Here is a 27,581-nt window from a genome sequence, read left to right as displayed (position 1 = left end):
GGGGGGGGGGGGGGTCAGTTAAAAGGGAAAGACTGTCTCCATTGATAACACCACAGACAGACCAGTGTGTGTATATTTGGCCTGAACTCATTTGTATTCATTGATGTACTGATACGTATAGAGGTGGTGTCAGGGTTTTATGGCCCTATCTTGGGCGCGCCTTACCCTTTATCCCTAAACTTCTTTGCCATATTTTACTATCTTGACAAACATTTTAAAATAGTTCAACTAGCTGATCTACATCGACACATAGTATAGTAAATAGTAAAGGGATGGCGCAAGATATAGCACCTAAACTGCCATTATTGCATTGCATTATAGCACCAAACCGGCCATTATTGCCCCAATTATTAGCTAAAAAACACCCCATATAACATTACAGATTACACCCCAGTAATATAGAAATTGAATATACCGTATATTTCCAAATAGTAGCCCGGGTGTTTAATACGCAAAATAATTTTAGACCCCGGGTATTTCAAAGGAAACAGACGGCTATTTGCAGCAGGCTTTTATTTATCTTTGCACTGGCCTGCACCGGGCCATTATTTGGTTACAATTCCATTTAGATTGAAGAAACTGCAAATAATAGCCTACAAATGTCTACATTTACAATCACACATTTTGTGTGTGGCTGCGTGTGTAACAATTTCCCCAAAAAACAACACATTTATAATCAATTCATAATTAGAACACATTCTCTTCAGAATAATGATCAATCAAAATAGGCATTTCAGAATAGTCCTTCATAAAAGTGATTGGCTCAGCTGGCTGCCAATAAATCAGAATCTAGGCTCTCATGGTGACATCATATTCAATGGTGAGCCGAGCGCTGTCCAGGCATCTGTAGAAGCATTTTGGGAAAGTTGATTCAGGTAACGTTTTACGGGTTGTGATGTTGTGATGCTTCATCTTCAAATGTGTGTGATTATGGCTGTAGCCACTGTACGTGTGTGTGTACGTGTGTGTGTGTGTGTGTGTGTGTGTGTGTGTGTGTGTGTGTGTGTGTGTGTGTGTGTGTGTGTGTGTGTGCGTGCGTGTCAATCGGTTTCCCCACACCAACAAATCTGTCTGTCTGTCTGGAATGGTAGAAACGGAAAAACAAAAAAAACGATGTGGGTTTTTGTGGCCTAGATGGTGATATCAAAACAGACACAGGATGTAGAGCAAGTGACTTGCAAAATAACATTGGCATGACAAATGGATACTGTAATGTTCATGTTCTGTCCTGTTTGATTCTATTACACAAGTAGTATTATGTATTAACAATAGTATTTAATTAATGTCAGCATAGTGATGCTTTCTGTGAATGTAAATAAGCGTGCGTGCGTGCGTGCGTGCGTGCGTGCGTGCGTGCGTGCGTGCGTGAGTGCGTGCGTGCGTGCGTGCGTGCGTGCGTGCATGCATGTGTCATGATGTGTGTGTGTGTGTGCGTACATGTGTCATGATGTGTGTGTGACAGACAGAGAGGCAGTACTCCTCGTAGCAGAGGGTTTGTAATGTGTCTGGAGGGATTTATACTTTCCGGCTTTTGTCATAAAAAAAACGAAAACTGACAATTTCTGGCCTGATGTGACCTCTCCGATCAGTACTGAGGTACAGAGAATGCTCCAGGGTCAGAACAATAGGTGTGACCTCTCCGATCAGTACTGAGGTACAGAGAATGCTCCAGGGTCAGAACAATAGGTGTGACCTCTCCGATCAGTACTGAGGTACAGAGAATGCTCCAGGGTCAGAACAATAGGATGTCTGTAGAATTAAGTAGGCTACAGATAATGTTACAGGCAGTGGTGTATGTTTGAGGTATTTGTACTTTACTTGAGTATTTCCAATTTCAACTTTAACTTAACTTAACTTAACTTTAGCCAAAATTAGATGATCTACTAATGCAGTTTTGTGATAGTTTTCCAGATTGAAATGATTGACACCACTTCCCTCCCTGTCATTTTTCCAGACCAGAAAAATGGAGCAGCGACTGATGCAAGATGCTGCATGGATGCTACTCCTGTTGGCTGCCCTCTCCTCAGGTGTGTGTGTGTGTGTGTGTGTGTGTGTGTGTGTGTGTGTGTGTGTGTGTGTGTGTGTGTGTGTGTGTGTGTGTGTGTGTGTGTGTGTGTGCGTGTGCGTGTGCGCATGTGCGTGCGTGCGCGTGCGTGCGAATGGACTGGACTGCATTTTCTCCAAAGCACTGTAAATTACAATGTACTTCACATTCACCCATTCACACACCTATGGTGGAGAAAACCATGCAAGGCATCAACCTGCTCATCGGGAGCAGTTAGGGGTTCAGTGTCTTGCTAAAGGACAATTCCACACTTTGCAAGGAGGAGACGGGAATCGAACCCCTCCCGAACACCCTCCCCAAGACCAATCCTCTAGCCCAAATTTAACAAAGGCCTTTTACTTATAAATCCAACCCTGAGTGCATGGGTTATATTCAGTCTGTTGTTGTTGTTTTTTCGCCTCTTGCAGTATCTGGCGAAAACGACCGGGATTTCATTTTCTGTGGTACGTGGCGTCATGGCAACGGCAAGGCCCTGAAGCTGACCTATGACCTTTCGCCAGGCTGTGACGTGATCTCGGTCTCAGCCAATGAAAGATCGCTCTCTGTGGAGGGGCGGATTGCGGCCAGTTGTCAACGATCTGGGGAGATTTCCCTGGGCCAGCCTGGACCCGGGTCAGGGGGACAGAGTCACTTCTGTCTGTACTGGGAGCCCCTACTGGACCTGTTACTGGTGGAGGTAAGTTCCGGACGGCCATTTATTACCAAATATCTATAACTTCTATCCACTGTAATACACTTAACTGAACCTGACATAACCTTGAGGTGTACTGAGGAGCACTTCACTCATTTGCATCATCATTAGTTTGGTTGCCCTTAGAGCAACCAAACTAATGTAATTGCCTGACGTTTTTATTTATTCGATATAAACGTTTTTGTCTGACACTCATGATACTCGTCCTCCATGAGACATGAATGTATGCCTTGTGTTATTCTATGAAATGGAATTTGTTACGGCCATATTACATCTCATGACGTAATTTAGTGCACTAAACAAACAAAGTCCATAGACTTGATTGCCAGATGACGTAATTTCAGAAAGCCATGCATTGGAGGGGATAGTTGATTTATTAAGTCTTGTTTAAAATGACCAAACCAAATGGTTAAAATGGAGTTTGCAGTTGCAATGGGTTTCTAATGGATGGGGGTGTGTCTGATCGAATGAATATCAAATATCGAAATACTGAATCAAGCAACATGATTGCAATCTATTATCTAGCTGGTCCCGGGCCCTGTGTGAGAGTCTTGTCTTGTCTGTGATTGTTTGTGTGCCACAGGTCTGGGGAAAGAACCACACGTTATGTTTTCCGGCAGGCTTGCAGGGTAGCTGCTGTACTGACCTGTCCGAGAAAGGCAGAGGAGCCATCGCAGCCCACGGCATTGTCAACGCAACCATCAAAAACGACATAGTCAGCTACAAAACACTTGACAGCTACACCTTCTATGGAGAGTCCATTGACTGTAGTAAGTAGATGGATGGATGGATGGATGGATGGATGGATGGATGATAAGTAGATGAGAGAATGAGTGTTCTTGAGCAAGATATTTAACAACCACCTGCTTCTTATTAGTAACAATCACTGCTCCTAATTGTTGGCATGGGCAAATGCAGGGGACGCATTTCACATACTGTATGTGCAAATGTACAATAACTAGGTACAAATAACTGTCCCCAACAACAACTAAAGCAGATTACATTTGTATTATAATAATTACATACCAGTAGTGATGTGAATAACACAAAAGTGACGTGATTATTTCTGGTGATGCTGTTTTGTTCTGTGTTTGCGTAGTTCTAATCATGCCCAGTGCGCTCATAACACATGTACTCATAACACAAACAACAGTTTAAATTAATGTGAAATAATTGCATTGTCACTTTACTTTTTACTACGTGAAATTTGCCCTGTGCATTTAACCATCCGAACTATTAGGAGCAGGAACTCTGCAGGACATTCTGTTCTACATCTAGAAGTGATTAATGCAACATTAATATGTGCTTAATTTCCTTGCAGAAGAGGAGTTTTGTACTGAAGCCAGGCAGGGATCACAAAACGTCAACATGTAAGCTTCTCTCTCCCTCCTTCTAACAACATGCGCTAACTGAATTGTATGTTATCTAATGTGACTTAAAAGCAGAACAGGAAATTGAGTCCAGCAGTGTGAATGGGTGGTGATTTAACCTGTTACGGACGACGGAGGTGACCGGCCTCTCTGTTGAATCTCCCTATTATTGATTATATGCAGATCATGATTATAATCAGAATCAGCTTTATTGTCACATCACAGGTTTACAGATGCAAAGAAGTGGGTGAAATCAGTTTTCGTGCAAGTCGTTGTCCAGCCTGGTGACGGGCTCACATAGGCCCCTTTTCCACCAGGGTTGAACCGGTTCACTTATTTTTTCCCACCTAATATTGAACCAGTTCAGAGCGTTTCCACTGAAAATGAATTGGTTCCGAACCCTAAAAGAACTGGAACCAAATAATGGCCACCGGTTCTGTGAAAGCACCAAGGTTCCAAGAATCTAGAACAGAACAGTTATTTTGTTGGAAAAGGAGGCATAGAACGCTAACGTCCACAGGTAAAGTCCACACTACAGGCCAGCCTGATATACAATCATACGACGCATCACGAAGCGTTGTAAGCTTGTAGATCAACTATTTTAAGTATAAGAAATATATAAAATACATTTATTATGAAGCCTAAAAGCCAAACAGAAATGTAATTTTTATTCATAATGTTCCAATTTCCAACGTCAAAAAAACGAATTGTTAATCGCAATTATTTGTGTAACAATAAATTGCCAATTTAAATGTGTAATGGTGACAGCCCTAATTATGTGTGTCTAATCCAGGATTGAGGAGACTGTGATGAGGTCTCAGGCTGTGGGAAACGTGGAGCTACCCTGTGCCCTGAGCTCTGTGATACAAATGAATGACGACTTCCAAGGACTCAATGTCACTTTGAATGTAAGAGATGCATGCGCACACTCTGCAAAAAACACAACATAATTATTATGATTATTATCATATATATTATGATCATGAAATAAACCATAATGTAACATACATCTGACCCACAATAATCAAAAGGATAATGCAAAAAAGCTTACAACTTGTTTCCATTGTGGTCCTTAAGTGGAACTGATGTAGTATGATCACAACAAACAAACACAACAAACACTCTTTTTTAAATTAATTCATTAATTACTTTTACATTACATTTTTCTTTTCAATATCAATATTATAATATAGCTGCAAGCAGAGATAAGACAGAGCCAGCAAGCCATAAAAGCAATAATTGAGCTGGAGTCGTTTCTAGTTGGAGACTAGAGGTTTTATTTTTATTATAAAAAAATAGGGGCCTTCGCCCCTTCAGGCTTGGCCCATAATTATCATTAAAATCATAGTGTTTTGCCAATCAGTCGGGGGCCCAATGTTGCAACAGCCCAGGAGGATACACAGGTTCCGAAACACTGCACTACGCTACATTTTTCTCGTTGTATCTGTAACTCATTTATTACTAGTACGCCTGTTAACAGCACTGCAAACAAGGTACAAAGTACAAGGTGGTTTTATTTGTCATGCCTTCATACAGATGAACGATACCTTTCTTTAAAAGTTAAAAAGGTTCATTGTAACAACAAGGTGACTGAGACAACAACAGACACTTACATTTGAGTGCAAACAGACTTTGTGCAAACACACCAAACCTGCGAGCGTAGGAGTATAGATCCGACCTACTTTTGACCCCTTTTTACTTGTTTGTCTGACGTATTTCATATTTTATCATGTCTTTTACTTTACCATGGTTGTGGAAAGCCTTGCAATACCAAGCTTCTCACAACTGTAGCAATGAATGCTACTGGCTCTGTTGTTGAGCATTTGGCCAATACAACACGAAACATGCCAGTAAGCTCTTGCACGTTTCTTCAACAGGCCCTCAGAGGATTACCTCCAGACTCCCATCCATTCGTCTACCTGCCCCCCTCCCTGAAGTCTGCTGGTAAGAAGACAGACAAAGTGGTCATCACGGTGGTTAAAGACACTTCCTTGTTCCAGGTAAGATTAGGTCTCTTTTTATCAACAGACATCTGGACAAAACTTAGTCTTGTTCTTCTTTCGGGAGTCACCTCAGCGGATCATCTGCTTCCATCTGGTTCTGTTTTCTGCGTCTTCCTCTGTGTCTGTGACTCCAGCCACCTACATGGTGGTCGCTCACTCTCAGCTCATCCATAAACCTCCTCTTTGGCCTTCCTCTTCTCATCTTGCCTGGCACTGTGGCAGCACCATCTTCAGCATCCTTCTCCCAATGTACCCCTCCTCTGCACGTCCAAACTATCTCCACCTCGCCTCTCTTGTTTTATCCCCAAACCTTCTAACCTGCACTGATATTCTAGTCAATTCTGATCATGTCCTTCTGTGTCACTCTTAATGAGAATCGTAGCATCCTAAATTTTACCACCTCAAGTTCTGCCACCTTTCTTTTTGTCCGCAACCGTTTCCAAGCCGTACAGCAGGGCTATTCAGCTAAATTGTTCAGGGGTCCGCATTGTCAGAAAGCCAATGGGCCGGGGGCCCGGACTCCAATGCACTCCGCTCAGTTGAGTTTAAAAAGCCTTTATTGACATGGCTTAGCTAGGCAAAAGTTAAATAAAATCACACCCGTGTGAACTGAGTGGTGTAAGGTCTTATATAGCCTGTCTGACGTAATGAAATGTTATTTCTGTGCAGACAAAATGAGCATGGTTGCTATGTTCACCCTGTTCACCCGGGTGTGATTTCATTACGTCAGACAACAGGGTGAACATAGCAACCATGCTAATTTTTTCTGCACAAAAAAGCCAGTTGTAGGAGTGGTTTACACCACTCAAAAAAAAAACCTATGCGTTTCGGCTATAGAGCCTTCGTCAGGGTCCAAAAACTAAGCTATGATGACTAAAACTATGACACCAAATAAAAACTAGACAAAAAGATTAGGGAGGTACTACTGGAGAAGACATTGAGTAGAAGACGTGTCGTTTTATGCTTGGTTAGTCCACTGAAACAAAAACATTTCAGATGATTAAATGTGACTAAAACTAAATTGAAGTTTATTGTGTGTGTGTTCCTACTCCTAGAACTCTGCCTCAGCGGATGTCAATGATGACACAATCTGGGCAGACGTTGTGGGAATCAGTGTGGAGAATGAGGTCATCACCAATCTGCCTGAACCAATCAAGATCCGCTTCCATCACCCTATAATACCTGTAAGCAGTTTGCACGTTACCTGCATTATACTTATACAGTAATTAAGCATTATGCACACCACGCACACACACACGCACGCACCACATTTGAGACTGAGCATTTATTTATTGTACACAACAGGTTTATTTTGAAATATTAGTTTCTCTCTCTATCACTTCTCTTCCTCAGAAAACCCACTCGAGGACATGTGTTTCATGGGACACCAGAACAGGTCAGATGATTAGATTTGATTACATTGATATATATCAGATTCTTAAAGAACCTTTCCAGTGATTTTAATTCAATCAAAAGTGTTTTTTGTTTTAAATTGTGGAACGAAAAGAGACAGGTGCAAAGTTTGCATTGGGATCAGGATCCACTGAAAGTCTTGAGGAAGTGGTTTTTAGTTGCTCTGGGAGGTAAAAAAATATATAAAAAAAATAAATATATATATATATATATATATATATATATATAAACTGTTGGTCCCACAATAACAAAAAAAGGATTTGGGCTCCTAGTGTGAACACAGATTTATAATTATAATTATATTATCCCATAATTGAGGTACATACATTAGTCTTTTTGCCAGACGTAGTGCTGCACTCTGTTAGCCATTATGGTACACACATAGTTGTGTACATTAATCTTACACGTACATTAATTGATACGTTTTCTGTTGTGTTACCAAAGAAAAAAGACTCACCAGTGATTTATTTAATTTCTGTGTAGGCCGGTGGTTTTCAACCCTTTTCATACCAAGGTCCATTATCTATTCGTCATTTGAGCCACGGACCACCATTTGATGAGATTTTCATTTAACCTCTCCAAAATTCAGCAGGCAAACGATAAAAATAATAATATTATACATTCTCTAATTGTGTAGACTTCTTGTAAATTATTGAATGCAGATGTTTAACAATAATTTAACTCTTGAGAGTGTAAAAGTAAATTTGGTTCCATTTGGTTCCATTTTAGAGTTAAAGATCTAATAAGGGTCCATTTCATTTGGTTACCAACTCTCCAACATTTAGCTGGGTACCACCTGTACCCCAGACCACTGGTGTAGGCTAAATAGTAACTTTAATATTTGAATTGAAATGGCAAAACACCCTTTAAATCCTACCCATACTGTGTGCATGCAGACCCATCAGAGGTGAACTGGAGAAACGATGGATGTTGGACATTCCAGAAAGGACAAGAAGACACAGAGTGTCACTGCAACCACCTGACCTACTTCACCATCCTGGTGGTGAGACCACTGTTGCCAAGTCTGCTTATTATAGGGGACTTTGGCCTTGTGTTTCCTGTAAAGTCATGCGTATTTGGACTTGCATGCTTCCTGGTGTTGTTTAAACCAGTGGTTCTCAAACATTTTCATGTCAAGGACCCTTAATGTATTTGGGATCTTCAAGCTTAGCTTACAATGCAAAGGGCTTTATTGGCATGAGAAACATGCGGTTACAAAGTGTGGCATTGCAATGAGATGTGAGCTTGTAGGTCGGCTATTTTCATTGATTAAACTGAAGCAAGCCCAAATAAGCAACTACACTTGTGGCCCAAAATACCAGAACTTCCAATATTTACAAGCGACTTTACAGAAAAAACAAGCCCAAACGTTGCTTATAATAAGCATAACACTGATGTGTTTGTTTGAATATCCATTTACACAGAAATACACAAACTCTGTTTTATGTTCCCTCTCAGCAACTGGAGAACAAACCAGTGCCCCACCTGCTGGCTCTAACCGTCATTACATCTCTGGGCTGTGCTGCCTCCACGATCAGCTGTGTTGCTCTCATCATCTTCCTCAACAGAAAGAGGTAATAATAACGAATAAATAATACAATACATTATTGTCAAACATGCATTACAAAAGTTGTCTTCTATGGATTGCAATAGACATCATGACCATGATGCCATTAAACACATTATCTAGATTAAATGATAATACAAGTAATGGAAAAATCACAGCCCCCTCACGCATTAGAAGGACACAGAGATTGTTTGTTCACCTTCCAGTTCTTCAGTCAACATAAACTGCATTTCAGGTCTGGATACCAATTTTATCCAATCAGGAGGGAGAAATGGGTACTCTCTCCTCATTGGCTGAAATTGGCAACATACCTTTTGGGTTCTAACAATTAATAGCTAAATGGTTAGAGAGAGCCCAGCTGGGAAACCAAAGGTCCCATCACGATTCCAGACCTCAGCAGTGTCGATTTGTCCCTGAGCTCACTTAACCCCTAACTGCCCTGTAGCGCCCACTACTGATACTTATGATGTGTTACATGCAGATACCTCATTTGACTGTATATGCAAATGTACAGTGACACATACCATTATTATTATACCTGATTTTCTGTTTATTAAAGAGCTGGGAAGAAGGGAGTCCACTGTATACAGCAATGGTTACTCTCAGAATATAGTGCTTTAATTTTTAACAAAACAACATTATTATTTTAACCAAGAAATATCACTTACCCTACCTGATGAGTTGAGGGCAACTAATCATATCAATTTAAAAATGGTAATACATATCTATTTAAGAACATTTTAGTAATCCCCATGGCTTTGTAACGTCTCTTCTTCTCTCCGTCTCTCGTGTGTGTGTGTGTGTGTGTGTGTGTGTGTGTGTGTGTGTGTGTGTGTGTGTGTGTGTGTGTGTGTGTGTGTGTGTGTGTGTGTGTGTGTGTGTGTGTGTGTGTGTGTGTGTGTGTTCTTCAGGAGACTTAAGGAGTGTATCCATGTCCACCAGGGTTTAGCCGTATCGCTGCTTCTCCTCTACGTGCTGTTCTTCCTGACCGGGACCCTGGCCAACGTGGGTGGTGAGGCGCTGTGTGTGTGGGTGGGTGCAGCCCTCCATTACGCCCTGCTCAGCTCCTTCACCTGGATGGGGGTGGAGGTCTTCCACACCTTCTGGATGGTCTACGTGCTCTTCAGCCCCTCCCCCAAGCCCTACGTCTGGAACCTGATTGGCTTCGGTGAGTGCTTTCCGTCAGCATTGATTTGGCAATATAAACTTATGTTTTCTGATGCCAATAAAGCTCCTTTGAATTGTATAGGTGACGATGGGACAATAACTATAGCTATTATTGCTGGCGAGTTCCTGCGTGCATTAATGATGATAAAGAACACCCTCTCGTGTAATATTGCTTAAGAAGAACTCTTTGATTCCATTCTTCCACTTTCAAACAGGGAACCAGCGCGTCATCTCTCTCTAGGTCGTCCTCAGACGAGCCCTCCATCGTCGCCTCCATTCATCCCGGTTCTCCATACATCCGGCCAGCTCGTTGGTGCTTTGCGCTCCTGTATCCCGCTTTCTTGAGTACATCCACATATGTTAGTATGGGACGTCCTCGTGACCGGTGCCCATGTGTTGGTTCCCACAGCACCAGTTTGCTGGCTGGGAGCTCTTGGTGCCTCTGGCAGTGTCCTGCGAGTCTCATTCTCCTGGCTGCTATTTTGTCGCTCACCCTGAATATTCCGGCATACAGATTCTCGTTGGTAACATGTGTACTCTTGCTGATGTTGAGCACTACACGTAACATTCTGGTGTAGCACCCGTCTAGAGCCTTCTGCAGAGTTGGCTTCAGGGTCCAGCATTCACTGCCATATAGATTCTACCGTCGCGTAGAAGAAGCTGAGTTTGATTTGTCGGGGGAGGTTGGAGTTCCATACACTGGTCATGCCATTCAGGGCCCTCCATGCCTTCCTCACTTTTAGATCATGATAGGCGTGAAATATAAATAGATGACCGGTCGTCGCATGAAGAAGTACGAAACGGGACTTATGATTTGTGATGTCATATTCCAGGCCTTCCAGCTGTTCCTGTTGTCATCCTGCTTGCTGTGGGTAACATCTACGGTGTGAGAGACGTGTTTCCAGCGAATGATATCGACAACCCTTTCAAGATGTAAGCAGCATCTGATTAATCGCATGATTGGTCCATAGTTAATCATGATTAATCGCTAATTAATCACAAAAGCTAAAACTAACACTAAAACTAAGCGTTGTCACAAAAATAAAAACTAGCAAACCCGCTCTAAAAACAAATTAAAACTAACTGAATTAGAAAAGAAAAGTCAAAACTAACTCAAACTAAACTATAATGAAAAATCCGAAACTATTCTAACCTTGGTGTGTGCGTGTGTGTGTGTGTGTGCGCGCGCGTGCAGGTGCTGGATGAAGCGCAGTGAGCAGGCCTTTCTGGCTCACTACTGCACCAACGTGAGCATGCTGGCACTGCTGGTGGCCTCGGGCCTGGTGATGCTGTACCTCATCTACAGGCAGGTGCGCGACAGGGACGAGTGGAGGAGTCAGAGCTCCAGGACCTTCCAGGGCATCTGGGGCCTCAGCGTTCTCTTCGGGAGCACCTGGAGCCTCAGCTTCCTCAACTTTGGAGTTCTGTCCAACTATGTCCTCATCCTGACCTGCATCCTCAACTCTCTCCAAGGTCTGTGGGGTTTCTTTGGTCTTTAACAGTGGTGGAAAAATACTATACTTTAAAAGTATCGATACTGCAGTATAGAAGTCAGAAATTAAAAAAATATTGGCATCAAAATGTACTTAAAGGCCCAGGCGGTGGCGTAACCGTCTGGGCACCCGACTGGTAATCCAGTCGCAGTGTGCCGCGGGTTCGACTCCCGAGCCCGACACGGCCTTTACTGCATGTCTTCCCCCATCTCTCTCCCGTTTCCTGTCAGGCTACTGTCTGTCCCGTAAAGGCGTAAGCCGCAAAAAAACAAAAAACAAAACAAAAAATGTACTTAAAGTACCAAAAGTAAAAGCACTCATTATACAGAATGTCCCATTTCAAGTTGTCAAATGTATACAAATCTTTTGAAAATATCAGATCTATCATCTACAAGCTCACAGTCACAACGTGTCGCGATGTGACGTATTGTGAGCTTGTAGATCATGTGGTTAGTGGCTCTGTACTTGGATGGCTTTTTTCTCCATCTACACCAATTCTCTCAGCATGGCAGATTTACGACTCTGCATGCTGGGGTGCAAGTGGTTAGCAGTGTTGTCTGTTAACTGAGTGTAAGGTTAGAGCAGTGGTTTTCAACCCTTTTCATATCATGGTTACATCATGGTCCATTATTTATTCGTCATAGTCACCACTTCCATGATGATACTTCATGATGCTACAGACCACCATTTGATGAGATTTAGCTTCTCAGACCCAAAACTAAAGAATTTTGTTATCGTTGGATAAGATTTTGTCCACAATTCCATGCTGTATTGATGTTGGTACCATGGGAGAGATACGGGCAAACATTGATCAAAATAACACTTATTTTACATTCTCTAATTTGTGTAGACTTCTTGTAAATTAACTAAGTAATGCAGATGTTTAACAAGATTTTAACTCTTAAAAATAAACCAAATTGACCCTTACTTTTACGCTCTCAAGAGTTAAAGATCTTATAAGGGTCCATTTGGTTACCAACTCTCCATAATTTAGCTGGTAGAATGCTAATAGGTTGCTCCCAAGTGTAGTGTTGGCGGAGGTACCGATGCACGGGTTCTAGATTATTTCCGTTTATCTGACTGCTGTGTTCTTCTCCCCACATGCAGGGTTCTCCTTGCTGCTGTTTATCTGACTGCTGTGTTCTTCTCCCAACATGCAGGGTTCTCCTTGCTGCTGTTTATCTGACTGCTGTGTTCTTCTCCTCACATGCAGGGTTCTCCTTGCTGCTGTTTATCTGACTGCTCTGTTCTTCTCCTCACATGCAGGGTTCTCCTTGCTGCTGTTTATCTGACTGCTGTGTTCTTCTCCCCACATGCAGGGTTCTCCTTGCTGCTGTTTATCTGACTGCTGTGTTCTTCTCCCCACATGCAGGGTTCTCCTTGCTGCTGCGCTTCTTCTTACTGGACAGAATGCGGCGGAAGGAGAGCGGCTCGGCCCAGAGGTCCAGTATCAGCGGCTCCACCAGGCAGCACATGCTGCAGGCCCACGACAACAACTCCTACAGAGAGCTGGACTCTAACGCCAATGGCACAAAGAAGCACATGGCTGCTTGAACTTTTTAGCATTCAGTTTTAGCAGGACTACTGATTCAGCATGGGTGTGTGTGTGTGTGTGTGCAGGTCCTTGAACCATGATGTAAAGGTTGACCTGATACTAGCTAACCATTCCTAGATCCAGGTGATTGTTTGGTGATACTAGCTAAGTTTTCTTCTAGGGATGGGACGATAATTATTGTTTATCGCAATATTTTAATTACTCTCACTGCCGAAGATGACTTTAACTACCATCTAGCAGCGTCCCCGTCGCTAGGTCACGCTTGGCTTGGCTGTGGTCCGTCAATTAAATGATTCCCGCTGTCCACCGGCATTATAACCGCAATCTTAAAACCCCTTTTTCTTGGAATCCTTTCTCAGATTGAGGTGTTGGATCAAAATGGGGATGTTAGTGGCTCATTACTAAATCGTTGCTACCTCACGCTTACAATATTAACGCTTCAGATGACTTAGAAATGGACGGTAGCCAAATTAGCTTTAGTCGTGTTTAGCTTCCGGTTCATTTTCGGGTCTTCAAAATAAGTCCTTGCTGAATCCGGTGGCAGGGAAGGGACTCCAGACTGAAACAATTCTAGCAGTAAAGGCGTTATCGTTAATCGCTAATTAATTAACTTTAGCCACAATAATTGTGACATGAAATATCATCTCATCCCTAGTAGCAAACACCATTCCATCTGGTCCTCCTGTATAGGCTGGTGCCTGGCCCCTGGACCATCTCAACGTATGGCCTGGGGCCCAGACCTGGCCCCTGGACCATCTCAATGTATGGCCTGGGGCCCAGACCTGGCCCCTGGACCATCTCAACGTATGGCATGGGGCCCAGACCTGGCCCCTGGACCATCTCAACGTATGGCATGGGGCCCAGACGTGGCCCCTGGACCATCTCAACGTATGGCCTGGGGCCCAGACCTGGCCCCTGGACCATCTCAACGTATGGCCTGGGGCCCAGACCTGGCCCCTGGACCATCTCAACGTATGGCCTGGGGCCCAGACCTGGCCCCTGGACCATCTCAGTCCAGCCCACCACTTCCTCAGGGAGGAAAACAAAGTGACCCCCCCGCCCCCCCCCCCCCCCCCCGCTATTGAAATTATAAAAGGCAGCAGACTTTGAGGCAAATTGATTTCACTCGATTCCAAATATTCCACCGATGCAGGCAACTGTAAACTCAAATTGTAAATAACAAATGTTATTGTTTATAACTAGCGCAAGATGACACATCCTCTTAGTTGTAGATAGAAGATAGAAGATTGTGAAACAGTCTGCCTTGAGTCCATATTTATTAATTGCATTAATGGTGTCTCATCAGTGATCTATTAAGTGGGGCATATAAGACAACTGGCCAGATATAAATTAATTAAAATGAATGTAAAAAATGTATAATGCATTGAGGTGTGACAATGTAACAGTACACAGAGTGAAGTCAATTAAAATTAAAGTTGTGTCAATTAAATTCATGCCATTTTAAGAATTCAGCACTATGTGTATCAAGTTTCAGCCGTTCACTCACTTTATCGAAGTCAGAATGGCCCTCTGAAAAAAAAAAGCCCACCCTTGTGGCCCACCCTTGTGGTACACTGACCCAGGTACCCTGACCCAGGTACCAAGGGCAATTATCCGGTATATTTTGGTCGTTGCACTGAAATGTCCATCATACACATTTTAGATGGTGTAAATGAAAGCTACTGTTTTTACAAAAAAAAAACCTTTGATAAGCTTTTGTTGTAGTTGCTGTACCGTGTAAGCTTGTCATTTCATGGCTCATTTCAGTACTTTGAAGTAGCACTTTAGGTGTGTAGTTTGTATTGTACAGTCACCGAGCATTATTGTTTTTGTATTGTTTTCCCCTGACAAGCCTGCTGTTTAAATGTATGTTATAGAAGACATTTATTTTTTAAGAAATTACTTTCGTATTATATTTATGTGGTGCATATGCTTTCCTGCTCATTTGTATTGAATATCTTTGATATTTTACTGTATCTACTATACATACAGTATTGTAAAATGATTTCCTCGTAGTGTGTTTATGTTCACAGCGGATTGACTGAAGTCAGTTCTCATGTGCAGATCTTCAGTAAGAGGTTTCCCACTCCGCACTTCATATCAAATACACAGCTGTGAATCTGTTGTGTTCTAAACCAGTGGTTCTCAAGCCTTTCTGGATCAGGGTAGATTGGTCAATCATGCAGCATTCTGTGGTGTGCACTGGTGTGCAATGTCTTGTCTTGATAGCAGACTGCTGTTCTGCCTATGTTTAATGTTGGTAATGTTGCAAATCTTGCAATTTAAGTGGACATTCTTAAGCTAATAAATCATGTTGTGACAAAAGCACATTGTTCTTCCTGAATATCTCGAAAGGTAGGCTGTATGTGTGGTGTGGCCACTGGCCATAAAGTCCAGCAGTGAATTTCATCAATGGCCATGAACCCTGTTATTCATTGTGCATTTTTTTTGGTCAAAGTTGATCCCATGCCAAAGCGACAGCACTCGCCACCCAGGCGGATGTGTGCACGCGTTGATGCCGACGAGCGCCAGCGGCGCCACCGCCAGAGTCTCACGGACCCTGTACACTCAAGACACCCTTAGATCTCCATATATGGAGCTGACCTGTTCTGACATTCCATATGTTGATCTGACCTCATCAAACCCTGTACACTCAAGACACACTCCATACATAATTCATAATTCGCCCAGCAGTCTGCCGTCACCCAGGTGGATGCGTGCACACAACCTGGCCACTTCTCGCCCTCAGGGCGTCTTACTGGTATAGCTCATTGTGTATATTGGGTATAGCTTTTTTTCTTTTTGGGCTTGACCCCGTCTTATAGCTCCTTGCAGCTATATTTATTAAATGTGGGCGTATCTTCCCGGGGTCCAGGGCAACACCTGTCTGATCCCCCACAGTAGTAACCATATAATGACTGGCATTCTTTAGTTTTGTCGTAGCTTTGTTGGTCACGCACACACGTTACCTAAGCGCACTCAATCGCAAGCAGAGCGCACTACTCTTAGTACTGCTACTAACTAATGTCTATTACAACTGCTGTTATAAATCCTTTAGACCCGTTATTGACCTTATACCTACCTTGAAGCGTACCTTAGTTACGTTACACGCAGCAAAGGTCATCATGAACGGCACTTGAACCTGTGACGTGCTGTCAGGCAGAGCCTATATGTGGCATTCGCCTGGACCACTAGGCCAGCGGGCTCCCCGGCTTCTGTCTGTTGCTGGCAGTCAACAGGGTTACACACAGAGACTGAACTGGTAGTCAAGATGGTGACACTATTATGGTCATGGCTGACTCATCGTGTCCTCATCATGATGACAGGAGAAGACACCGCCTCCAAGTGTATAAATGGCCGTGTCAACCCAGCATATTCTAGTCACACATGTAGGCGATTCAGGACTTGAAGCTTTGTTTTTAGTCATGTTTACGCAGAAAGCGGTTGCTGTTGGTGTCGCGGCGTTGGCAGCAGCAGCACTTGTGTTGGGTTACTCTTACATGCAGAAAAGAAGAAAAAGACAGGAGGTCCTGAAGGCCTGGGAGGAACTGAACCAGACCAGGATGGAGGAGGAGGAGAGGAGGGAATGGATGGAGGATGCAGATCATAAACAAGCTGTTATGGAAAAGTACTCATTCTCATACTGGAACTGGATCCGTTCTCTCCCATAGCGGCTTGAAGGTCTCCCAGTTTGATATGCATTAGGCTATGGGGATCCCCCATTTGATACCATCTCATCTCTGGTACCCCAATCTACACCTCAGTGTTCACTTAACTGAACTCTCTCCTGTTTACTAAACAGTTGGAGAGACAGGGAGACTCTTGATACTGGACAAACAATACATCAATGATTACTACCACAATGTAGAACTATTCAATAGTTGTATAATTATGGTCCCTACGGCCCGGGTCCATTTGTAGACTCTCAGAATTACAGACCCACTGTACGTGTCCATTAAGGGACCTCTGGCAATGACAAGCAGTGGATTAGCTCTCTGCAGCAGAAGTTATGTGGAACGTTATCTTAAAGGGGAACCTATGTTTTTTTTATTTAAATTTTATTTTGAACCATTGTTTACCTGTGACTTTCCACTCATTCCCGTAGTTCAGTGGCCCCTCCAGCTGATGTCAATCATCTTGTTAAAATCCATGCTCCCCATGCAGGACACACCAAGACAGACAATTGCATGAGTTTCTGTTTTTCTGTGAAAAGTTCAGCTAGATGAGGTACTGTTCTTCTCAACCCATTTTGAACCTTATTTGTATACATCTTATATTCTTACTCTATATTTAGTTTTATCTTGTATATTGTTTTGCTGTTGCAGCAGTCTTGAGGACTATGTCACACCAAGGTTTCGCTGCTCATACTTGCATAAGTGAAAAATAAACCGGTCTTCATTGTAGGGACTCAACCAGCCACTGTAGTCTATAGTCCCTCAGAATACCAACGAATTCGAAGTCGCCCTTTTACCAACTTATTCCTAACCTTAAGGTTAGGTCGGGCGTTAGGTCGGCGAGGGCGAGATGGATTATGGGCGACGTTACCGTCCCCCAGGGGTCTATCCTTGGCTCCCTCCTTTTTGAGGGGTGCTAGCCCCTCTAAAGCATGGCTTTTGAAATTACATCATATTACGGCACTAAATGACGACATGAGACGTCATGTGACTGGTTTCGTTTTATATGTACAATAACACACTGTCATCTCCTAGATCTTTTATTCATCCACCCATCTTCAACCGCTTACCCGTAGTCGGGTCACGGGGCAACAGCTCCACCAGAGAGCTCCAGACTCCCCTCTCCAGAGCAGTGACTTTCATTAGTGACTTCCTCCTGGGGGATCCCGAGACTCATGGGCCAGTGAGTCGATGTGTTTCCTCCAACTGCGCCTTGGTCTTCCTCGGGGTCTCCTCCCAGTTGGACGTGTCTCGAGGACCTCCCTAGGGAGACACCCTAGAGGCAACATAACCAGATGTCCGAACCACCTAAACTGGCTCCTTTGCAGGCGAAGAAGCAGCGACTCTACCCAGAGTGACTGAACTTCTCACCCTATCTCTAAGGGAGATAGGGTGAGAAGGGAGATGACATTTTCACCAAATACTCACTTATGACATGCCCAGAATAGCGACATCAGGGTTTAAAAGAGTAGTTCTCCCACAAAAGCCTTATTTCTATCAATTACACACCCATGAAGCCAATAATTAAGATGTGAAAATAAGTCATTTTTTTAAGTGGTTAATTATAATTAAGTGGTTAATTATTTTACTAATAACAGAAGGACATTATTGATATCAGTTGGCTGCACAGAATTATCACAACATGTCAGTAGCATTGGTAGGATCTGATCTTCACAAAGGAAGTGGTTTTTTAACCACTTCCATTTGGCTTGATGTTAATAATCAACAGACAGGGCAGAAAGGGTTTAATGCCTACTGTAGAAATTCATGTATAAGCACCCAAAAGGCAACTATTTATCACACTGTATTGTTTGAATTAGTCAACAGTTGCACCAATGTACTGAGTAGTTCGTTAGTTTGATTGAGATACAAAAGTGAAATTTCAATATGCAAAGGGATCTGTCATTATGAAATAAATGTATTCAACGTGTCACTGACTCAGGCCCGACTATATCATAGGAGTATATGAACCAGGTGAGAAAATTCAAAACAACAGAGTATTAGATGAAATTATAGTTTTATAGAAAATATTTCATGTTACATAAGAAAGGTAATTCATGACAAACATGTAGCTGTGCCGCTAAACTCAAAGACAGCAATGCTCTGACTCAAAGCATTATACAGAGAAATATCAGAATCATATATAGACAAAGATATGCTGACATGTCTTCATTTCCTGTCAGAATCACAACAATATTTTTTATCTAAACACAAATATATGATAACCAATTTAATAAAACATAACTTCAAATAATAATTTCTGCATTGCATATTAACTTACGGCGTATTACGCATTACTTTGGTACATACATAAACAGCAGATGGCAGTTGAAGTCATTTTGTAAGTATATTGAACCTTTCTGGATGATTGTTCATATCATTATGCATCACATAGTTTCATTTAATACGATTCCTGAAGTCAAATAACTGAATAGTGAGCGAGTCAGCTGGATTCGAGTCTTGACTTATGTTCAAACATTGTGTCTTACTTTCAAAGACAAATAATCTTTTAATTAACACATCTGTCTAGACTAGAGGTATCATGTAGACTGTAGGGCTATAGTGCAATACTGTTTCCAGAGTGGAAAGTCCATTAGCAACAGTGATGTGCAGTAGGCTATCATGGCTTGTTGGGCGGTTTGAGGAAGCGCTGAGATTTCTGTCTGACCATCTTGTGCTGCTGCTGGGCCAACCGTGCCTGCTCTATAGCCTCCTGGAGGTTCTGGAGAGGAAATCAAAAGAGCAAGCGCACGCACGCAAGTTACTTTAGTAACACTGTAGATACAGCACCCAGGTTTGCATGCAATGACCCGCACAAGCCAGTGTGCAAATTCTGATTTAGTTTTAGTCAGTCTTTTGAATAAGATTTTAGTTTGTCATATTTTAGTCACCGCTGGTGGCCGAACGGATAGCGGCGCGGTCTAGATACCGGAAGGTTCCCAGTTCGAACCAGCCGTCCGACACGTTAAAATTACCACCGCTGAAATGCCCTTGAACAAGGCATCAACCACTACGATGAAATGTGTTCTATGAGCAGGGCCTGGCTGGAAACAAGTTCTTGAGCTTAGCCCAGATACCCTGGGTAAATATAGATTTCATTTCATTTCATTTCATTTCACCTGAAATGTTAGTAGTAGTTTCAGTCGACTAAATATACGATTTCAGTCAACTAAATCTACAGTTGATTTTGTCGACAAAAATGCATTTTGGCAGTGCCTTGGTGGCCTTGTAAAGGCCTAATGTACGTATGCATCATATACGTACATTAGGCACTCTACAACAGGTGTCTGAGTCTATCAGAGTTTTTGTCCAGTATTTGGACTGTACACTGATGAATTGAAAATGGAGGACCCTGGTCTCCTGGTGTAAAGTCTTAAGTGCTTTTTCTGGTTTTATCCTCTTAGCAGATTTTGTATTGACCTGTACTTTCGTTGAACTGTACCCATTCTACATAATGTTAATTCAATTGTCAATCAATCAATCAATCAATCAATCACACACAAGTAACCGTACTGTACCTGGGCTATGGTTTGGTCCCTCAGGTTAATAATTCTCACAGGTTCCTGGCCGTCTCTCTTCTGGATCTTCAGTTTATTTTGTTCCTGTACAGCACAATACCCAGACTATTAACCATGCTAAAACCATGTCATTTTACATTATGAGACATAACAAGTATACGTACAGTAGGAGGAATAAAGGATATTTGCACATTTAAAGGAGCATTCAGTGATTTGGGTGATTTAGAAAAAACCCTGGGCCGCCCGGTAACAAGATGTGCACATGCACACGTTCTATAGTGGGGGGAGGCGCAACAGGCCAACAGCACGCACAACAAGGCCCGCCTCTGCTCGATCATGATTAGAGGAAGGCGATGAAGGATGGGCCCTCCAGCCAAAATCGAAACCTAAGCTTTTTTGACCCCAGGGGTGAACTGGGGACAGGGAGGAACACCTTATATGGTCAGCACACTTTATAGTAGGGAGGATTATCACAAAAAAAGAAAAAGAAAAGTGACATTTGAATTAAGTGAAATCACTGAAGATACCTTTAAACCCATTAAGACCTCAGGACCTGATTCTACAAAATGTCTTCTAAATCCTGAGTTTTCTGAAAACTTTCAGTGGCCCTCAAACTTTGACATGTCAAGGATCCCCCACAATTATGCATTAGGCCACGGACCCCCATCTGAATGGATTTTGTTCCAGGGACCCCCAGAAGCAAAGATTTGAGTTAAAACGTTTGCTGTGAAAGAATATATATTCAAAGATTTGCACACGTTTTCACAATAAAAAAAATAATAAGCAGATCTACAAGCTCAAGTGCCGCGCTACGAGCTTGTAGATCTGCACACAGATGTGTTCCAGGTCTTAATGGGTTAAACCCCATATACTTCAGTTGACCCAGGTCCCCAATATGTCAATACTTTGTCGTCTCCTTTTCCTCCTCTTATTTTAGCTGAAAATGGAGATCTACATGCTCACAACAAGTTTCTAGATTTGCTATTTCTGCTCATTATGGCATCTCCAGAATAGGAGATGCTAGGGTTCATACAGTTAATTGAATGCTCTAAACCCAACTTTGTGAGTCTCATCTTATCCTATCTCATTTATGTACAGGTATAAGTTCTGTTACCTTGCAATAAATCTTCAGCTCTGCTCCTACAACAGTCGGAGGCCTGTTGAAGTTCTCAAACAAAAACTCCCATTCTTTGTTGAAATGATTGACAAAGTCGATCTCCTTCACGCACATCACCCTCCTGTAGGCGACACAAATACAAATGATAAACATACAGTATAGATGTTAAATGTTTAAATTACTCATATATGGAATAAGATAAGACTGCATAAAATAACTGAGTTATCAATATAACAATATGGCATTTAGTTTGATGTTACTGTAGCTCAACTAAAGTTAATCTGCAGCAGTAGAGTACAATTAAGCAACTTTCAATAGCAAATGTATTCACCAATATATTCGGTAACACTTTAAACACCTATTAAGAAATATCGCACTCATAGTGTTGTACAGTAGTGTAGGGTAGTGATTGTGATTTGATTATCACAACTGTGCCAATATTCAGTACAACAGCAACATTTAGGCCTCTCACAATTATTACATAGTCAAATTGTCAAATGTTTTCATTTTTGTGAAATACATTTTTGACAATGTGTTACTACGTTTTGTTTTAAAAAACAGAGTTATGTTTAAAAAGGGTAGGCAATATAAGCCTCGACTTCAGCCGACACCTTTTCTGTGCCACTTACAGCCCTACCAACATTAGGCCATTATTAGCCCCAAGTTTTCACATGCAGACAAGATAGCTCAAAATCTAATAGCAATATCGACATGAAAAATGCGTGAGTTCATTCACGCTAAAGGCATGAGTTCATTCACGCTAAAGGCATGAGTTCATTCACGTTCCCTGAACCAATGAGTGACCCTGTGACCTTACACCATTGGAACTAAGCTCTTGAGTTTGAGTTAATCAGGAGTTGTAGCCAGGGGTTATCTAAGCGGTGGACATTGCTCTTGCCTTCATGTCTTTAATTTGTTTTGTTCTTTGTACTATGTCAAATGTGTGTATATGTGTTCTGCATACATGGCTGCTGGGTCGCAAGACACATTTCAGTGTGAACTGACAATAAAGTACTATATGATATCATATCACGTATCAAAGGGTGTTCAATAGCATTGATTTATGACAGAAAATCTAAAACCTCAAAAATTGAGTTTTTGCATTTTTGTCAATAAAAACACCAACCCTAGTGGGACCTTGCCTGTATCACTCAGGGGTAGACATTAACCTTACAAGATATCTCATAATCTTATAGGCAGGTGGTATTTGCTCAAGGGCCCCTTTCACCTATTTAGACCAGAGGCCGATTCTACAAAATGGTCTCTGTCGGGTGGAAACCTCATATGTCCAAAACTGTTACTTTTCAGAATTAAAATCCAAAAATAGCAAAAGTAGGTACTTTAGTATGCCTCATGTAGCATACCTGTTAGTGACAATGATGTTGGTCTTCCTGTGTCCAGGATATTCATAGTGGTCTCTGAACACCTCCCCCTCCAGCTGCCTGATGGCTGACCTCTAAAACAAAGACACATCAATCTCTCTCATCAACACACGTTGATGTCAAGTACGTGTCGTGTACACACATGCAACACATATTTATGTACTGTATGTTGATTGATGATTTTTACAACAGACATGAGAAGAACTGGATTATTCCAATGTTGAATAAGCTGTGGATTTTTATTAAACAATGGTTGTCAACACACAATACAAACATCACGTGTTGAAGGACATTGAAATGCTATTAGGGCCATTATTAGATACATACATATACTGTACATTAATGATCGTTAAGGCAATCAATAGTAATTAAATCCATCCCCCGGGGGGTTCTGTTCGGTACATTATTTCATAAATACAATAGCATTTCCTAGGTAGAGGATATACATACTATTATGTGTTAGTATTGTCAGTCATGCTGTGGTAAATGACACTTTTGCATAATATGGGACATCCATTTGAAAATCCCTGTGCCATGAATGGAATAAATACTTACAGGAACAGTGTATATGGCTACAGATACACATACAGTATATATATACTGTATACACAGTTATGAAACAAACTGTTTAAAAATGAATGCTACAAAACCTTTACAAAAATAGTGCTAACTTCTACAGGGGTACCAGTGCCACATACATTATACAATGTCTCTCGATAGATTACAAATGGTTGTCATGCCTAGTTTTCAATAAAAAAAAGAAGAGAATAAACTTAATCTGGCAAAAACAAATATAATGTATTAATATGCTTAAAGTATAGGAAGAGAGATATTTGCCTTGCCATGCACAAGAAAAAAGGAAAAGAAACATAGTTATCTTGTGCTCAGGCTTCTATTATTATAAAGATTAGATATTAATTTAACCAGGAGTGACAATATATTTTCATTCAGGAATTTGACAATCAATCAACCAATAAATCGACCAATCGACCAATCAATCAATCAATCTCCTCATCAGGCTGCATAAAAAGAGAAGGAAAGATAGAAAAGACAGAAATTAGAAGCTGAAAACTAAAAAAAGGAACATTGAACATTGCAGCCAATAGATGCAAAAATAGATAAATCTCACAAAAAAATTGATACACATTCACTTCATCTAGATTATATGTTATATGTTAGTATATGTTATTGTTTTATAATAATAATGATAATAAAATAAATGTCTTGATTTTGCTTTGAGATAGTGTACGTTTCAACATGCAGAATAAGAGGGGAAAAGGTAACAGAATGAAAGAAGAAAAGGTTTGTTTAACTAACAACTTTAGACTTCAACTGAAAATAGCTAATCTAAAAGCTCACAACGTGCCACGTGAGCCTATTCTTGAAAATAGCGTAGACAAAGCACAGAGCGAGCCAACCTCAGTCAACTAAGTACGGTTATTATTAGTTTACCGAGTTTAGAGCGTAAGTTGTTATTACCGTCTTAATGGTCTTACTGTCTTCCACAGAATAGAGCAGTGGTTCACATACTGGTTAGCCTGTGACCCTAAAGAGTTATTAGACATTTGCCTGCGCCGCTTTGTGAGCTTGTAGATCGGATCTTAATCATTATTATTTTTTATTTATGGAATTTCTTAGATGTAGGCATGCAACGATTCACTCAACTCATGACATGATTCGAATCACGATATTAGATTTACGATATGATTTTTCACGATTTTTTAAACACAAAATAATTTTCCAGACAAATTACCGAAAAATCTTCAACTTATGTATATACGATATATCATTAGATGTGTTTGTTTGTTTGTTTTAAAACATATAAATATAAAAAATAAATAAATAAATGGGGCGGGAGTGGAAAATCAGTTTTTTCTGTTTTGTTGTAGGAAAGTAAAATGGGATTTTTACTCGAGTCGTGACCCATAAAAATTGGTCTGTGACCCACAAATGGGTCACGACCCACTGACAAACAAGTGGTACAGTGTGTATTGCAGATGTAACTGCCGTTTATAGTACAGTATAAAATGGTTGTGCTGCATGTTGCGGTGCCATAGGAGGAGCTCGGTAAAGAAAGGGAGATGGTCCCACCTGAAAGAGGTCGTAACCGTGGGACTCTGTGTGGTTGTACGGTCTGATGATGCCATCCTCTCTGATGAGTCGCACAGGTCTCAGTCTAGTCACCTCCTCTGTCGACTCGGCAGCCCTGACCACAACACACACGCACACACACGAGCAGACTTAGCTGACTGAATACGGATACACGTCAATCAGTGAAATGGGGAACACTGCTGAGTCTCAGCATAATCACTGATGTCCGACAAAAAAAAGCAACAGACATGACATTCAGGAATAAATAACATGATGCTCATTGAAGCCTGTGTATTTAATTCCATTTTTTAATTAATCCACATTTATTGATGGCCATCTGCTGTTCTTAAGAACATAATGGGTTTTTAATAATTTGCAAGGCCCCAGAGGCAATGAAACACAAAGACAAGCAATTTGCACTTGCATATTTTTTTCCATTCCTGCAGCACCAAAAATAAGTTATCCCTATGCTCTAAGACAGACCATAGGCCATAAGAATTCACATGTGAATTCAAAGGGATCATTTTCACAAGTACTTTTGGGAGCAACTTTAAGAAGCAACTGAACACACACACACACCACAGTTTAGACGTGGACTCACACAAGTTAAACAGCCACTACAGAGACTTCATATGCAACATGATGCTTGCTGTTAAGTGATGGTGCACTAGCATCCGCTGCATGGCAGCTGCATTCTCCATTCTGAACAGAACAATGCCAGCCCAAAAAAGAACAAAACAAAAAGTTTCCGCCATTACCATGATCCAAAACAGGGAGGGAGGGGGTTCGAGTTGCATCACAATGTGCTGAGTTGCAATATCTCACCTTGCAATATTACCTCTACAGTGAAAGCATGAAACAGTAAGTTTGTCAGGTTACGCAGAATGGACTGGGTAATTTTCAGTGCATTAGGAATGAGTATTACTGTGTATGAAACATGGCTCTTCATGGACGTCAGTGGAGTTAATGCTTTTCAGAACTCACCAATGGGCAGTTTGGTTTGGGAGCAAGATCAGTGTATTGGTGAGATGTGGGGATGGAAAGCAAGAGAATGGTGGAGTGGTATGGAAGTTACAGTACCTAATCTGCGTAGCTGCATTTGAACCTGCCTTGGACCTGACAGTAATTAAGTAATTAGTAATTGTATTATTGTAATCAGTGGTGGAAAAAGTATTCAAACGTTTTACTTAAGTAAAAGCATCAATACTGCAATATAGAAATACTGTTGAATTAAATCTCCGTAATTAAAAGTACTCATTATGCAGAACGTCCCATTTCAAGATTTCAAATGTATAAAAATGCCGATTGTAGATCGGCTATTTTAAAATGCCAAAATGTACACTGAAGTGGTTAATGTATGTTTTGTAATAATAATCAAAATCTATAAAGTAACTACTAAAGTTGAGTAGAAGAAGTATGAAATACTCAAGTAAGGTACAACCCCCCCGAAATTGTACTTAAGTACAGTACTTAAGTAAATGTACTTGGTTACTTTCCACCACTGTTATTATTATTACTAATTATTATTATAATTAGTAATGGTGTTTAATGCCAGAGAAGCCACAAGGCTGGTCCCAAATGTTCAAGTGCTGCTATATTACAAAACCAACCAACTGATGGATAGAACCCTGTGTCCTGATTGGCTGAGAGGGCACGCAACACGTTAACATTTTACGATGGTTCTAAATGTATTTAAAGACATAGCAGACTGTTACCAATAATGTATTTAAAAGGTTAAAATGTATCGTATGGTCTGTAAGAACATTCCAACTATGCAAACTTAACTGAGTGAGAGCTGGTCGCAGCATAAAATCCAGGTGCTATTTTTCTATTTCTTCTTAATTACATAATTACTCAAAATATATATTGTTCCTTTTTATTGTACCGTAAAGCCGTAAATTGGACTGCATTTTGTGCTGGTTCTGGACAACCGGCTACACGACGGACTCGACACCGGGCACAAACCCCCTTTGGGGGTGTGGAACCCCCGTGGAACACGTGTGTCGAATTTGAAGTTGGTGGGGCGAACGGTTCTCAGGTTACGTGGATTACAGACGTACAAACGTACTTACGTACAGAGACTTGGTGCATTTATAGATTAGATACTCTGTTACAAGTAAAAGTCCGGAATTCTAAATGTATTTGTAAATGTACCAAAAGTAGACAGTACTCATTAGGCAGAAGGTCCCGTTTCACAAGTTATCAATGCATATTATTCGCCTCTTAGATGTAGCGGAGTAGAAGTAAAACCTACTGAAAATTGGAAATACTCCAGTAAAGTAAAAGTACAGTACTTAGGTACATGTACTTGTTACTATACACCACTGCCTGCTACAATGTTGTGTGGCAGGTGATCTGGGGATTGAATAAGCAGTTGAGATGAATAACAGTCTAAGTCCATAATTTATTCTGACCGCTCCTCGAAAAGGCCTATCTGTCCTGACCCCGTATCCATCATTTATACATTATGGATAA

At 41.4% G+C, this 27,581-nt stretch overlaps 2 protein-coding genes across 5 annotated transcripts in view; one reads left to right on the top strand and one right to left on the bottom strand.

Moving 5' to 3' along the window:
* Positions 1-1,960: 1,960 nt before the first annotated feature.
* Positions 1,961-13,378, top strand: LOC306920011 (adhesion G-protein coupled receptor G5-like). The gene is made up of 14 exons (XM_079496601.1): positions 1,961-2,027; positions 2,473-2,741; positions 3,340-3,526; positions 4,078-4,126; positions 4,920-5,034; positions 6,004-6,126; positions 7,185-7,313; positions 7,483-7,525; positions 8,439-8,545; positions 9,001-9,116; positions 10,021-10,277; positions 11,110-11,209; positions 11,472-11,749; positions 13,142-13,378. The coding sequence occupies exons 1-14, from the start codon at positions 1,964-1,966 to the stop codon at positions 13,321-13,323; spliced, it is 2,019 nt and encodes a 672-aa protein (XP_079352727.1). The 5' UTR covers positions 1,961-1,963; the 3' UTR covers positions 13,324-13,378.
* A 5,620-nt stretch (positions 13,379-18,998) lies between these two features.
* vps13c (vacuolar protein sorting 13 homolog C) overlaps positions 18,999-27,581 on the bottom strand; it is a 101,224-nt gene continuing 92,641 nt past the window's right edge. For all 4 annotated transcript variants that reach the window (XM_079496876.1, XM_079496878.1, XM_079496877.1 and 1 more), the window contains 5 exons: positions 25,107-25,221; positions 22,998-23,089; positions 21,631-21,754; positions 20,517-20,600; positions 18,999-19,720 (listed from right to left, as the gene is read on the bottom strand). In XM_079496876.1, the coding sequence (XP_079353002.1) occupies positions 19,619-19,720; positions 20,517-20,600; positions 21,631-21,754; positions 22,998-23,089; positions 25,107-25,221 (517 nt within the window). In that variant the 3' untranslated portion in view covers positions 18,999-19,618. The remainder of the gene's footprint in view (positions 19,721-20,516; positions 20,601-21,630; positions 21,755-22,997; positions 23,090-25,106; positions 25,222-27,581) is intronic.

Source organism: Electrona antarctica (assembly GCF_951216825.1).
Source record: "Electrona antarctica genome assembly, chromosome: 3".
In the NCBI taxonomy this organism is placed as follows: domain Eukaryota; kingdom Metazoa; phylum Chordata; class Actinopteri; order Myctophiformes; family Myctophidae; genus Electrona; species Electrona antarctica.
Note: the sequence above shows the minus strand (reverse complement) of the source record. Positions and strands in the feature narration are given on the sequence as shown.